The sequence below is a fragment of the Symphalangus syndactylus genome, chromosome 4 (assembly GCF_028878055.3).
Source record: "Symphalangus syndactylus isolate Jambi chromosome 4, NHGRI_mSymSyn1-v2.1_pri, whole genome shotgun sequence".
In the NCBI taxonomy this organism is placed as follows: Eukaryota; Metazoa; Chordata; class Mammalia; order Primates; family Hylobatidae; genus Symphalangus; species Symphalangus syndactylus.
Window position 1 is genome coordinate 141,969,339 of NC_072426.2, and position 16,643 is coordinate 141,985,981.

Below are 16,643 nucleotides of genomic sequence, written 5' to 3' on the forward strand. Positions count from 1 at the left end.
AAAGATATTACTAGACCACGTCAGGGAGGTGAATTTTTAAATGTTCTTACACCACCCAAGAATGGAAGTGACTGGTGGTTTTCAAGGACAGCCATTTGGTCTGAAGCAGCTGCAGCCCCTTGATTTTAATTATCCTCCTGACCCTTTGATCCCTAACCAAAAAGGCCCTAGGACTGTGGACAGACGCAGCCACTCTCCTTTAACAACTGGACTCAGACAAAGTCAGCAGTCACATTTAACCTCACCTTGAAATGTAGAAAGTGAACAATTACATATTGAACATTTTCATGTAAAACACCTTCTTGAATTTCAATCCAGCCACATCCTGCTAGTGCGATAATGTGATCCTTGAATTTTTGGCACCATCTCATTTTTAAGCTGGAATGTTTGGAAAATCCTTATGGGGAGGGAGGAATCCTTATGCAACAACAACAATACACACACACACACGTATGTGTATGTATACATAATTATAAAAAACAATTTCAAAATCCCAGCACAGAATAGTATAAAGAAATATGCCATCTTACAGAACTATAATGTTACAATCCTTTTTCCTTTTATGTGCTATAATCCTTTATGAACAAGGAAAATTCAAGACTGGTGAATATTATCTCCTCTCCCACAAATTGATTTCAACCTGAGTATTATATCCAAAGAAACTGAATCTATAAGTATGAAGCTATACCCAACTTTGAAAGATTTTTGCAGCAGTACAAGTTTCTTTCTTTCTTTCTTTTTTTTTTTTTTTTTTTTGAGACGGTGTCTCACTCTGTCACCCAGGCTGGAGAGTGCAGTGGCAGAATCTTGACTCACTGCAACCTCCACCTCCCGGGTTCACGCCATTCTCCTGCCTCAGCCTCCTGAGTAGCTGGGACTACAGGCATGCACCACCATGCCCAGCTAATTTTTGTATTTTTAGTAGAGACGGGGTTTCACCATGCTGGCCAGGCTGGTCTTGCTTGAACTCCTGACCTCGTGATCTGCCCGCCTCGGCCTCCCAAAGTGCTGGGATTACAGGCGTGAGCCACCACGCCTGGCACAGTACAGGTTTCTATGTGATGGAAAAATCTAAGCTCATTAAGTAAAATATAGTCATTGTATTTCCTTATGTCTACAATTGGATTTTCTTCTCTGTTAGCCCCTGCTACTAGTCTCGTGAACTAAGAAACCTGGCTTAGCTGACATCTATGCTTCCAGTCAGTTCCTGCATTGTAGTTGAAGTGAAAAAAGCCCCTTGATGAATGAATGAATAATTGATTGATGAATGAATGAATGAATGAATGAGTAGGACTACATCTTCTAATCCTTTTACATTTTATTGCCAATTAGTACAAGGTTATTTTCATACGCTGCTTTTGGTCTTGAAATCTGACAGCCAGTCCCAACTGGTTTATTCTTATATTGGCAACTACTTCTTTTGAAGGGGCATGTACCATGCCCACTAATTTTGCAAGGTTTGGCTCTCCAGCTTCCCTCAGCTCCTTGTTTGTGTGGCAATTACATAGCTATTTAACAGCTGCGCTAGAAATTAAAGAGGAGGAATCAGTAGGCTTTGTTAAAACATGTATCTATCCATAGATACATGTTTTGATGAAAGATGAAAGCCAAAAGCATTAAGGAAAATGAAAATTTGGAGACTACGTGGTTTTTATTGTTTGTGTTCTTATTTTTAATTGCTATAGATAAATGAGAGTTGCCTATATCTAAAAATATAATGACAACTACTTCACAAGGTACTCATGAAAATAAAATAAGGTCATATTTGCATATAATATGCATTCAATAAATATTCTCTTTCCCTTAATTTGAATTTCTATAAGTCCTCAAGAATTGTCATCATTCCCAAATATTGTATGATCTTTTATCCTAATTATGAGATCATAATTACATATTTTTAATGATTTTATGGCAGAAAACAAAAAATGTGATTGAAGTTGAAATTTATCAGAAGTTCAGAATGGGAATGTAGATAATAAGATTTTAATTCTTTGATATGCTGCCTAGATAGTATTCACTAGATAAAAGGCTTCCAGGTATTCAGAATGGAATGAATAAATGTCCGAGGGGGTTCTCAAGTCAAATTTTACTTGAGTGGATTCTCTCTTAGCCACATTCCACCCATGCTCCTCTCTCAATCAAACCCCTCTCCACTCTTAGCCCATAACAATTAAACAGGGCTTTCAAGATCTGGAGGAAAGCGAGAATGTATCCCCTAGAAAGAGATCAAACTGAGGATGGCAAATGTGTTTCATTTCAACCTTCAACTTTAGTTGCTTTGCAGCCTTAAACAGCTGTGCTGAGGATTCTCAGACATTCCATCTCACTAGCAAAGAACATTCTGATGAGTGAGTGACGTCTGCCACAGGAAGAAGGGGGATAGTTTCCTTGCCTGTGCCGTGCATTTACCAAACCTATACTTCATCCTATTTTGTATGTTTCACAGTTTAGCTTGTCACCCTAGTATCTCTTTCCCTAAATGACACCAGCAACAAGAATTTAATGTGAGAAAAATTTCAAGAGGTCAAAATTTAACCAACAGATCTCCTCCCATTTACCTCTTTAGAGAATAGTAAATGTTTTGAGCTCTTTGCCAGGAAGCTGGTGGAATTATGACCTTTGAGAAACTGAACTAAACAAACATGACTGTAGCACACCCGTCTCGTCCAGTGTGTGGTGCCAAAACTTCAAAACTCTAAGATTCTCTTAGTTTAGATAAGAAGGTGATGTGTCTTTAATCAGCTACATAAAGAGTGGATGAGGCAGATTTCCTTTTCTCATATATGCACTAACTAGATTATTTTCAGTTTAATTTTATGCTTTTTAAATGCACTTCAGTTTGAGTTGGTGAAAGTCTATAACCCTCTCTCCATATATATTTTAAAGCACAAACTGTGGCCGATATTAAACTACTTGTTCAGTCCTTTCTTCATCTGTAAGCATATTCTTTGATAAGCTCAATGGCAATGTGCCCTGTTTGAAAATATAGGTTTGACTGCTATTCGGATATGGTGAGATCAACAGATTAGGAGATGACCGTCATTGGAAAGATACTAAATAGTTTGTTATTCGTAGTTCCCAAGAGGAGGGGGCATGCTGCACCACAGGGGACTACAGGGGATGTGCCAGGGTCAGTCAGAAGGCCAAGGAGCAAGGGGGAAATGTGGACAGGAGTCTTTGCCTAGGGACCCACAGGAAAGGGATAGGTGAGGCAAGGTACGCAGGGTTGGAACTGCCTGTTTTGAGTAATTTCAGTGGGTTCTCAAGCATAGGGGCTGTTTCTGGTTGTCTGGTATCTGGCCCTGGGTTGATGTGGGAAGGGAAGTTGTGACCCTGAGTATGAGAGCCCAATAGAGGGGGTGCTGAGTGTGTGGGCTCTGGACTGGTTAGTTTGCATATGGAGGGCACGCTCCCCGGAGGGTCTTTAACACCTCTAGGAACTGGCTAACCCTGGGAGGGGCAGGCCCTGCAGGGTCAGCAATGTCCTAGATGCAAAATTGAATGCATGCAAAATTATGTTCTTTTTGTATGTTTCTCTCTGTACTCAAAAATAATTCACCTCATTCATTTGACAATTGATCATTTGTCCCTTTCTGATATCGTCTGTATTGTTTCCTCATGCCATTATTTGATATCAAATGCATTTATGCCAATTTCCCCAACTAGAAATCAACTACTTCTTGATTGTTTAAAAAAAATGCAATTTTTAGCTTTTAAAATTGATCCATAGAGTATTGAACATAGTTGATGCTTTAAAATATTTATTATCAGCCCCACTTTACTTTAGAACATGCATCCGATGAAATAACAAATAGTGAAGAAATCTGTGCTCTAATAGATTTGTAAAATGCTACATACATATTACATCTCACTCCTTGGTGTTTGCAATTCACATTTCCTTATTTAAAGCCCTGGGAAGGCCTGCAGCAAAGAAATTTGTTTAACATTGTCTCAATCCAGCCATTTACTAACCTTATTTGACCATGAAATTTGTTCTCATTGAGTACCTGCTAACAACCCATGAATATGTTACAGAATGCTTTTCTGTCCTGTTTCTTCCATGGAATTTGTACTTTAAAAAAATAAATTAAGACTAATTATAAACTGAGTGATAATGATAAGTTTAAGGCTAAAGAAAATAATCAGTAAGTGCAATGAAGTGCTTGAAATATACCTTAATACTGGCAGAAAAGTTAAGACAGTGAATGCATTTTCTGCCTCAGTCTAACTCATCTATTTAGTCATCTGAAATGGTTCATTATGTAATAAAACTCTTCAGCAACTGCATATGGCAAAATGATTGGTGCTTGTAAACCACTAGGCTGACCTGTTTTTGCTTTTTAAATATGGGTGCTTTTTGTTCTCCAGCCCAGTGAATAAAATTGAAACAGCATCTCAGATTGTAACACATAGAAGAAATAATGCAGAGAAAAGAATAAATTTGCCCAGTAAGGTATAAGTAAAATAATTAGCATGAGCCATGCATATTGCTTTCAGGGAAAGCAACTGACAGCCAGGGAAAGTCAGTTGTTGACGTAAGTGCCTGTCAAGTCGCCAGTTCTACGTTGTTAAAATGTGGTAAGTTAGGGTGTGACCCAAGAAGAGGAGGAAAAAAAAAAACCTGCAAATATTTGGATGGCAGGCTCTCCCTAAAAACAAAAAGGCAGCATAGTTTCTGGCCAATATTTAGATCAATGTGTGTTTGATCTATGATTAGGATCATTTGCTCAATGGAACTAGCAATGGCAGAGCAAAGAGGCTCAACTGTGACTTTAGGAAAGTCATTTAGCCTTCCAGTTCAAGTTCCTCATCTGTATGAGGAGATAAAATGTCAAGGGTTTTTGGTTAAATGTAAGAGTGTATTTTTAACGATTGTGTTAAAAAATATTTCACAAAATGATGTAGAAAATTCTTTGATGAAGGGTGCAAGTAGTTAATGGCTTAGCTTACTTGAAATATACTAGGATACAATCATGTTTCTGAGATCACAGGCCCACATTGGACCTTTAAATGTATTGATGGATTTGACACCTTGTCTTTATCACAACCATGGTACTTAACTTTCCATGTTATACTGAAATTAGCTCTTGATGGGCCTTTCTAGCCTATTGGAATGTAAGTTTTTCCAGGGTAGAGGCCTGGTCTTATATTAACTTACTCTTTGGGTTCTAGCACGATGTTTGGCATATGAATGTATTAAGCATGCCTTTTAATTTTCAGTGTCTCTGCTGCTTTGGCATGCAAGGGACCAGAGATACAATATACCTTTTTAAAAAATGGTTGCTCAGGAGGTTAAGGCAGGAGAATGGCATGAACCCGGGAGGCGGAGCTTGCAGTGAGCCGAGATCGCGCCACTGCACTCCAGCCTGGGCGACAGAGCGAGACTCCATCTCAAAAAAAAAAAAAAAAAAAAAAAAATTGTTGCTATGTTAAACAAGTGAGCAACCTGGATGGAGAGCCAAGACTCTGTGAGGCGGGTCATTCTGGTCCAGAACTTATCAGACCAACACTTCTTAAAGTGCACATGATCACCTAGGGGATCTGAACTGATTCAGTAGATTTGGGGTGAGGGTCAAGATACTGCACTTCTAACAAGCCTCCAGGTGCTGCTGACGCTGCTGGCCTCAGGACCACACTTTGAGGAGCAAAAAGCAGGAGTGGGGAACCATTTTCTATAAAGATCCAGATACTAAATAATTGGGGCTTTGAGGGCCATATAGTATGTTGCAACTACTGCTTGACTCTGTGACTATCATGCAAAAGCAGACATAGACAATATGTAAATGAATGAGCATGGTTATGTTCCCCGCCCCCCACCAAAAAAAAAAAAACCGTATCTAAGGACTCGGAAATGTGAACTTTATGTCACAAGATACTCTTCTTCTTTTGATTTTTTTCCAACCTTTAAAAGTATAAAAACCATTCTTAGCTCAAGGGCCATATAAAAACAGGCAGTAGGCTTCCAGGCTATAAGTTCGCTAAGTTAGAGGACAACATACTAGTCACTTAGTAAGCAAAGGTTTCCCTGTGGAGTACATCTAACCAAAAGAAACGAATCCTTCTCTCTATTGAACCTCTGTTGCATTTTTTTATGCTTCATTTTCCCCCTAATAGGTGGTTTATATCTTTTTTAGGTAGAAACACTCTAATTCACAGTACAGACAGACAAACTCAACTAGTTTCAGAGTTTAGCAGGCATTATTTTTTCTATTACCTGTAGTAGGTAATGCAGTTCCTCACACATAGAAGAAGCTCTGTAAGTGTATATTCAGTTTATTTAGTCTGTTGAAGATGCCTTTAGCTTGGTCTTAAGGAAGAGTAGTTCCTAGATGGGATTAATGAAGAGGGCAAGGAGATAATTCCAAGGAGAAGAAAATCTGGGCACAGAAAAGTAGGTAGGTAATATTTGAGGGCTACGTAAGGAGCAGTAAGTCCATGCAAATATTCGACAGAAACAGGATTAGTATAAGAAAACGATAGGGCCAAGTTATATGAAAACCCACGGTGACAGATCTGAAGTTTAGAGAATGATGTATGTAGGGAAAAACCTCAAGAGCATTAATCTGATGACAGAATATAGAAAGAATTTATAGTCTGCTGGTGATGGAGAGACCAATTAAAACACTAAAGCCACAGTTAATCCTAATGGGTGAGGAGCTGGACTATGGCTTTGGAAAGATAACAGAAAGAAAAAAAGAGACTGGAGGATGACTCTGGGCTGGAAAGTTCATCAAGACTTTATGACAACAAAGAAAACCATACAGTGCGCCAGAATCAAGAAATACTGTCCTGCTCAGTTGCCCCCAAAATAATATGGTTTGCATTGCATGGAATGCTCAGTTGGCTGATAATTGTATATTCTTTAATTCCCCAGGTCTTATCTCTTCTTTGGTGGGAATCACATATTTACTGTTGAGCATGGTTTCTGGGCTTGATACTCAGAGCATTAGCAAACTCTTTTGCTTTATTAACTTTATTTTCAAATTAAATTAGACAAAAACCTATATTATCCTACTCTAAATACAGAAAAAAATGTCTTCCGTGTCATATTTCATAAAAGGGTGTGAAATCCAAGTAATTTTATAGGAAACTAGACTTAGAGAAAATCTCTAAGTGCTCATTAAGAGCTAAATGGACAATATTTTCCTGGAGAATTCAGTCCTTTTAGTTGTAAGTGGCAGATTTCTACACATTTCTTTAAAAATAAATCCCATTTGGGGTTTTTCTTAGGGCAGCTTTTGGCTTTGTTTTGTTTTGTTTGTATGTTTGTTTCTTGGCAAAATGTAAAGGCCACCAATGTTACTGAGAATTTGAGGTGCTGGGGGAAGAGAGGAGAGAGAGTGAGAGAACCTGTGTTCAAACAGTCTGGCAGCCTGAAATTTCCCACACGAAGGATCTGATTGTTTGGGAAAGGAAAAGTGCTGACCAGCAAGAATGAATTACAGCACAACTGCTATATCTCTCCACATCTTGGAGGCCAAGGCGGTCTGCTAGAAAGTTTTGTAAACATCAGAAATGTGGAAGGCATTAAATCTGTTACTGCTCAGCTGATCAGAAGTCTTAAGGTCAACAAAAATATTGCTGCCTGTGATTTTTTAACATGATGATAAGTTTCTTTTCATATATTAAATATTTTGAGCATAATGTTTATATTACTTTTCTATTTTTCTTTAGATAAGACTAATAGATAAAATTGTAATAAATGGAGGAGGTATTTGTTATAAAGCATTTTATAAGACGCTGAGTTTCTGTTCCTTTTATTTTATAACTGAAACGGTCTTTCTGAGTTTGACAGCGTCACTTGGGTTGATAAAATGTACAAGATGCTTTACAAAGAAAACCGATGGGAATTGTCTAGTCATTAATTTCACAGTCTAAATTGTAGAGTTTCCATTAGTAACACTGACATTGATTTTTTTTTAATCAAACAAACATCATTTTGCATAGCAACCAGCCTTCACTTCTGCTTTGTTGTTTTAAACATCACCATTTCCTTTCTTTCCCTCCTATCCTTTGACCTCCATTTGGCCTGCAGATGGTTCTGTGAAGGGAAAGAACTGCACAACACTCCTGATATTCAAATCCACTGTGAGGGAGGGGACCTCCATACCCTGATCATAGCAGAGGCCTTTGAGGACGACACAGGTCGCTACACCTGTCTGGCTACGAATCCCAGCGGCTCAGACACAACATCTGCTGAGGTGTTCATTGAAGGTAAGGAGGGTGCCTGGTAATGGGGGATAAAAGGGTGTCAATGGTCTAATCACTTCAGTATCTTGGGCGTGCAAATGTGCCTTTCCAGTGCAAATGGCACACTGGCGTTCTAATTCAAACTTCATTTCCCTGAAAACCTTTATAAATTGAACTGTTCCAACATTTAGGTACCCATCAACTATCTCTGATGTCAACATTTGTTCCTTTTAATGTAGAATGTTTCCACTCCATTAACTTGAATTATTTAAAATGTAAGGTATCCAAATTATTTTTGTCTTTCTCTAGTAAATGAAGCATAGAAACATAATTGAAATACCATATCAAGCAAAGTTAAACAATAAATGACTCAGGAAGTCATTCATGAGAATTTTAAGTGATTTAATACTTTTTAATGTTCTCATTTTTACTAAATTCTAGAATTTTGCCTCTTTTGTTAAGACCCCATTATTCCTTCTAAATGTACTATAAACTTGCAATCACTAGGTGAGAATATTCAAGAATCAATGTTGTATTAAAGAGGGGTAAGCCGAGAATGGGCTATTTCTGTTGTTCTGTTCGTTTTTGACAGGATTCAATCTCCAGGGAGTTGAAAAACTTGATATCAAAGCATTATATTTTACATTTTTATTGTGTTTTGATCAATACCAATAATTTAGAATAGTTGGAAGTGTTTTAAGCACTGTAGTGTTTATACTATTCCTAAATCCATAAATTGATGAGTGCTCTGTTAATAGGTTGCTTTAAAAATAATGGTTAAAATATAGAAAGGAAAATATTAAAATCCTTGAGGTCTGTACTTTTTTTAACTATTTAATAGCACCAATATCTTCATTATGTAGAGGTGAAGAAGGCAAGATGTGAGCCACCATTTATAACTCCTTCAAGAACTGACCCACAATAATTAGCTTTAAAAGTAGGGTCAGGTGAGGTAACTCATGCCTGTAATCCCAGCATTTTGGGAGCCCGACGCAGGAGGATCACTTGAGGCCAGGAGTTTGAGACCAGACTGGGCAACATACTGAGACCCTGTCTCTAAAAAAAAAAAAACACACACACACACACAAAAACTTTTTTAAAGTTAGCCTGGCCTGGTGGTGTGTACCTGTACTCCCAGCTACTCAGGAGGCCGAGGAGGTGAGGAGGGAGGATTGCTTGAGCCCCTGAGGTCAAGGTTACATTGAGCTATGATGACACCACTGCCCTCCAGCCTGGAAGACAGAGCAACACCCCATCTCTTAAAAAAAGAGAAAAATTTAAAAATGCAAGGTAACGATTACGGATGACTCAACGTATGTACCTTTACTTTCAGTGAAAGGATCCTCCATATTACCTTTGGTAGCAAACATCTTGGAGTGCCTCAAGGGACCTTGTCCTATTAATAAAAACAAACATTTTATATGTAGTAACAACTAATACTTACATGACACTTACAAAATGCACACACACACACAATCATTTACACTTTGCCGTAGCCTACGAGGTATTATTAGTGTTCCTTTTTTATAACTGAGGCCCAGAGAGGTAGAAGAAACTTGTTCAAAGTCACACAAGAATTTGAACCAAGACAGTCTTGCTCCAGGGCCCATATTAACCACTCTATCATACTGATAGGTATTTCAAAATGCTGCATGAATGAAAAATGAATGACAAAAAGATGTTTAAAATTTCACTAATAAGTTAGCAGTATTATTCAGGGGTGGGTTGTGTAGCAAACTTCTTAAGGCATCTTAGAATACAGTGAAGGGAACTTAAACTTCCATAAAAATCCTATCTGCTAGTGATGATCAGATGTGTCTCCAAGTTCAGATAGAGCACTTTTAAATGAAATTCTTTATTTGCTTGCAAGATTGCTAGAAATATGATAAATTTTAGGATGTGCTGCTTTCATACTACAAATATTAAATGAAATCACATTGGATTTAAGTAAAAGCCTGTCAACTTAATTTAACCAACATTTATTAAGACCCTACTAAGTGCCACACAGTGCAGGTATAAATGTGGTTAAGAGACAATCCCTGATGTCAAGGAGTTCTCAATCTAACAGCAGATAAACACATTTAAAAAAAAAAAAAAAAAGCCAGGTGCAATGGCTCACGCCTGTAATCCCAGCACTTTGGGAGGCCAAGGAGGAGATCAAGATCAGCCTGGCCAACATGGTAAAACCCCGTCTCTACTAAAAATACAAAAATTAGCCGGGCATGATGGCAGGCACCTGTAGTCCCAGCTACCCATCATGCCACTGCACTCTAGCTTGGGTGATAGAGCGAGGCTCAGTCTCAAAAAAAAAGAAAAAAAAAAAAAAAACAGATTGTAAAATGATAAAGTAATATTATAACAAGTGGTATAAGAGAAATCGAAAGCATTTTAAGAACTTATATAAGTTAAATGCATGATATATAAGATATATATAAAATCATATATATACTATAAAATGAGATATTTCACTGCCTCTTGAAACCAGCTGCAGAATCCAACTGGGATAGACTCAAACTCTCATCATACTGATCTTTAACTTTAAATGTGGTTCTTCTGTATACAAGCCTCTGAACTGCCAGTCCTCTTTGGCCAGTCCTTTCAAATCATCTGCCTGAGGTACTGAATATGAGAGAGAAATATCCCTCTAGTTCTATGTGCCACGTATCTTTCATATTCGGGACTTCAACGGAGATAGTGGATTTCTTGCAGTGCACAGCTTTTCATGTGACACTGCTGAACTTACTGAGACATCCGACGCCATTGGGTACCTCTGACTATAGATAGATCATAAGTGACTTTAGATAAATTGAAGGGAGGTTAAGGAAGCTGGACATAGCAAGAATGAAGAGTTGTGAAGATTCAGCCTGCTAAGCCCAACAGGTGCTTTAGAAAACTGGCTCCTTGGCCTTGTGAAATATGAATAATTTTTTAAAAAACAAAAGATTTTAGTGTTTTAATCCCTAAGAACAGTTATGTGAAGTGGGAGAGAACCTCAGATAAATTCTTAGCCTCAACTTATGACTCAAAGTAAGAAATCTTTATATTTTACTTATTCTAGCACTAAATTAGACTCACCCATATTCCTACTGAATTGCTTCCTGAAGCATGTTATTACTACATCATCTGTCATTGGCAGCCTATCTATCAGAGGGTAGAAAGGTTTCTTTTTGAAATTAAAATCTCAGCAAAGCCTTCTCTAAAAGTTTAACAACGTACTAATTAGAAACTGTCTAAATTCCACTGTCTCATGCATCAAGTTTTAGAATGATACAAAAGAAATTAGAGCTTAAGAACAGTGGCTAGCATTCATTTAGTGTCACCTAGGAGCCAAGCACTGTTCTTCATTTTTACAGAGATCACCTCATTTCATCCTTACAAAAATCACTCCATTTAAAAAATTTTTATTTTTTTAAATTGACAAATAATAATTGTACACATTCATGGGGTATGTAGTTATGCTTTGATACATATTACGTATAGTGATCAGATCAGGATAATTAGCATATCCATCATCTCAAACATCATTTCTTTGTGTTGAGAACACTCAATATCCTCCTTCTAGCTATTTAAGACCATATAAGGTATTATTGTTTAACTGCAGTCATCCTATAGTGGTATGTAACATTAGAACAATGTATTCCTCTTACACTTTTAGCTGTAATTTTGTATCCTTTAACAGTCTCTTCCTATCCTCTCTTCTCCTTCTCCTTTCCAACCCCATTAGTCCCTGTTCTGCTTTTCACTTCTATGAGATTAACTTTTTTTTTTTTTTTTTTTTTTTTTTGAGACGGAGTCTCGCTCTGTCGCCCAGGCTGGAGTGCAGTGGCTCTATCTCGGCTCACTGCAAGCTCCGCCTTCCGGGTTCACGCCATTCTCCTGCCTCAGCCTCCCGAGTAGCTGGGACTACAGGCACCCGCCACCACTTCTGGCCAATTGTATTTTTAGTAGAGATGGAGATTCACCATGTTAGCCAGGATGGTCTCGATCTCCTGACCTCGTGATCCGCCCGCCTCAGCCTCCCAAAGTGCTGGGATTACAGGCGTGAGCCACCGCACCCGGCCGAGATTAACTTTTTTAACAGAAAGTTAAACACTGCATGTTCTCACTCATATGTGAAAACTAAAAATTACCCTATTTTATAGTTGAAGAAACTGAAGTTTTAAGAGGCTAAGCAATGACTAAGATCACACATATACACACAGCACACACACACACGCCTGGGAGTCAAGGATTCAAACCTAGGCAGTCTGACTCCTGAATCTGCCCTCTACCCTACAGCATAAAATCCAAACAAACTCATCATCACTGGGGCAGCTACAGTTCCTTGCCTTCATCTCGCAACAGGATTTCAGATCTGAGCACAGCATTTTTCAGGGCATATAATTGAGCACTTTTCAGTCATTCTCAAGAATACAGCAAGTGACTACTATAAGGGAAGCAGTGGTTCACCCTGGAGACACACAGCAGGGAACAAGCAGGCCTCTGCCCTCACTGCACGAACACTCCAGAAGGGGGTCAGAGTAACCCAGTAAACTCATAAGGCATTCCGGCAGCGGCAAGTGCTGTGAAAGAAATAAAGGTGGCTGATGGGATGCGGTGATCAGGAAGGCTGCTCCAAAGAGATGACATTTGGTCTCCGATAGGAGCCTGAGAAGGAGCCAGTAGGGAAGGCTGGGGAAAGAGTGCTCCAGACCAAGGGAACAATGCCCTGGTGAGGACAGCCAGATGTGCCTAGGTTGCAGGAAGAAGTCCAGGGTAACTGGAACATCAGATGGAGGAGGTAGCTCAGAGGTGTGGGCCGTAGCTGGGGTACGCAGGACACAGAGCCTATAGTCACTGTTAGTTTGGCTAAATAAAATTGAAAATCATGGAGAGTTTAAACTGATTCATGTTTTCTAACTGACACTTTGGTTGGTAGAAGCCTATTGCAGCAGGACAGAGGAGAGATGCGGGTGCCTCAGGAGGACACAGCAGAGATGAGGGAGTGAGTCAGATTCGAGCTGGGTTCAGAGGCAGGCCCAAAGCCCTGCAGTGGTTCTATGTGGAGGCGAAGGGAGGAAAGGAATCAGGGATGACTGTGGATTCAGCTGTACTATTTGTGAGGACAATGGTGTCAATCTCTAAAATGAGGAAGACGGAAAAGGAATAGGATTGGGGACAGAAGGAATTAAGTGCTGTCTTTTGAACATGCTGTGTGTGTGTGTGTGTGTGTGTGTGTGTGTGTATTTGGAGAGGGAGTCTCGCTCTATCGCTCAGGCTGGAGTGTAGTGCCGCAATCTCGGCTCACTGCAACCTCCACCTCCTGGGTTCAAGTGATTCTCTTGCTTCGGCCTCCCAAGTAGCTGGGACTACAGTCACCAGCCACCATGCCCAGCTAATTTTTATATTTTTAGTAAAGATGGGGTTTTGCCATGGTGGTCAGGCTGGACTCAAACTCCTGACCTCAAGTGATCCACCCACCTCGGCCTCCCGAAATGCTGGAATTAACAGGCATGAGCCACTGCGTCCAGCCTGAACATGCTGTGTTTGAAATCTCTACTTAGCTAGCCACGTGGATGTGTCAGGCCGGTAGTTGCAGATATAAACATAGATGTCTGGAGCACAGGGTGAGAATGCTGTACTTGGGGAGCATCAGCATATAGATGGTAACTAAAGCTGTGGAACTGGACACACCTCCAGTCAGATCAGCTAGGGAGGAAGAGGGGATGGCGACGAGGAAGGGATCTGAGTCTGAGCCTGGGATACTCCTGCCTGTTGAAAGAGGAGTTGCCAGCAAACGAGATAAGAAAGAAAAGCCCCCAGGGTGTGAGAGAAACCAGGCAGAATGGTGTTAAGGGAAGGCAAGAGAAAGGGTTTCCAGAAGAGGGGGCTGCGAGCTGTGTCTGCTGCTGCGGAGAGCTCCAATCAGATGCGGGCCAGGAGGAAACCGCTGGGGTCAGCAAGAGTGGATGTTGTCAGCGATTTTAGCAAGAGGAGCTTGAGGAATCTGAACAGGGTTAAAGATCAAATGGTACTGGTTGAGAAAAGTTTGTGAAATATGGAAAGAGAAGCAGCAAATAACATATTTGTTGGAGAAGTTTTGCTAAACTGCCAACAGAGATAGGAGCTGGTATCTGGAGTGGAGCACGGGGTCAAAAAGATGGTTTTTACAGTGTGTGTGTTTTCAGGCAGGAGTTACTAGAATATGTTTATAGGCTGAAGAAGATAGTGCAAGAGAGAAAAGTAGATCATGCAGGAGGGAGGAGAATAAGATGGGGAAAGGAAATGGAATCTGTACTAGATGGTGAGAGGGTACCCTCAAGAACTAGCTGGCAGAGAGAGCTTCTCAAGAATTTCCTATGTAAATAGGAAAGATCCATATAAATATGTAAAATAAATAACAGACATCTCAAGTTTCCACCACTGCCTCCCGCTGTGATTGTAAAATGAATTACACAGACTGTAAAATGAGTAGCTTTATGAGCTCCAAAGAGGGCAAGATGGTGGCCCTGAAATGTGGGATGAATGAATCTGGATTAAACCGGACCTTGTGGATAAAGAGGATTGGGATCAGGAGGAGAGAAGGGCAGGGCGGCATTAAAAAGGTAGGGAAGGGAACCAGCATGAGGCAGATTGGCAGGTCCTGTTTGACACAGGTTCTCAGTGCTACGAATAATCAGATAAAATGTGTGCCCCTTTGAAGTGACATTGTGAAGCGTGCTGTGATGTGAAATGTGGAATTGTTCCTAATAACCACATAGGGTAAAGCCCTTGGTGCCAGGACCACTGCCATGCCTCTCTAGGCAGAGATTCCATTCACTGGTTTTTGAAAACTTTTGGAGAAAAGCTAAACCAGTTTAGCTTTGGCCATTCTTCGTGTTATCTATTTTAAAATAATCTTTCATGGTATTTTATGATGGCTCTATGCTTTGGTTTCTTCATTTGGAGAAAATTAGATTGTTGTAAGGGTTGAGTGGGTTAATCCACTGGGGTGGTGCCTAGCACACAGTGTAGGCCATTATTTTTAAATACTGTATTTTTATTTTTAAAAAGCTAAAATGTACGGATAAAAAGAAGATATAAAAATCATGTCTAGGCCAGGCATGGTGGCTCATGCCTATAATCCCAGCACTTTGGGAGGCTGAGGCAGAAAAATCACTTAGTCCAGGAGTTCAGCACCAGCCAGAGCAACATAGTGAGACCCCCATCTCTACAAAAAATTTAAAAAATAGCCAGGCATGGTGGTGCACACCTGTAGTCCCAGCTACTTGGAAGGCTGAGGTGGGAGGGTCACTTGAGCCCAGCAGGTCAAGGCAGAAGTAGATGGGATGGCACCACTGCACTCCAGCCTGGGTGACCGAGTGAGACCCTGTCTCAAAAAATAAAAATAAAAAAGCATGTCTAATCCCACTGCCTTATGAAAGTCACTCTTAATATCTTTATCTTTCCAATTTTTTTCCTACATGTGAGTACTTAAATTTTGCTGTATCTACTCTTTTGAACTGGTTTTTTTTGTAATTTAACCTATTCTATCACAGACATCTACCCATGTCATTAAACGTTCTTTAAAACCATTTTAATTCCTTTGTAGTCGTTCATCATTTATAAAGTTATGTGTCACTGACATTGCTTCAGTTACTCTGATCTGTAAATGATTCTTGCTGTATTGGTAATTAGAGCAACCGATTTAAAAGAGAGGAAAAGAAGTAAATAATAGAAATGAGAGAAAGGATGTATTTATTCCTCAAATCTTGAAAGGCAAAATATGTATAAAAGGATAAACTCCATGACTCAGTTCAGTAAAGTCAGTTAGTGATTTAAAACATATCTATATAATATATAAACATAATATATATTTTATTTTTGTATGTTTACGTATTTTACTTATATATATTAATTATATATATAAAAAAAATTTTTTTTTTTTTTGAGGAGTCTTGCTCTGTCGCTCTGTTGCCCAGGATGGAGTGTGGTGGCACGATCTCAGCTCAGTGCAAGCTCCGTCTCCTGGGTTCACACCATTCTCCTGCCTCAGCCTCCCGAGTAGCTGGGACTACCATGCCCGGCTAATGTTTTTTTTTTGTATTTTTAGTAGAGATGGGGTTTCACCATGTTAGCCAGGATGGTCTCGATCTCCTGACCTCATGATCTGCCCACCTCGGCCTCCCAAAGTGCTGGGATTACAGGCGTGAGCTGACGCACCTGGCCAATATGTATTTTTTAATGGTTGATATCCACCTCTGTGAAGACATCCTATTTCTTGAAGTTGAAGCTATGTGATTCACATCTAGTTTATTTCTACTCAGAAATATATTTTTTCGAGGAAGATATCAGATAGACAGAAATAATTACAACATAGCATTTTCATGAGTATGGGGAAATGGACATTTTGATATATTGTAATTTTATACATATCTCTGGGGAGATGTAAAAAAATGGAAGTAATAAATATATCCAATAACATTGGAATTATA

The 16,643-nt window shown here is 39.5% G+C and overlaps 1 protein-coding gene across 2 annotated transcripts in view; it reads left to right on the top strand.

Annotated features, from left to right (window-relative positions):
* The window catches only part of PALLD (palladin, cytoskeletal associated protein), a 422,857-nt gene that overhangs the window by 143,114 nt on the left and 263,100 nt on the right, over positions 1-16,643 (top strand). For both annotated transcript variants that reach the window (XM_055276361.1, XM_055276362.1), the window contains exon 2: positions 8,036-8,214. In XM_055276361.1, the coding sequence (XP_055132336.1) occupies positions 8,036-8,214 (179 nt within the window). The remainder of the gene's footprint in view (positions 1-8,035; positions 8,215-16,643) is intronic.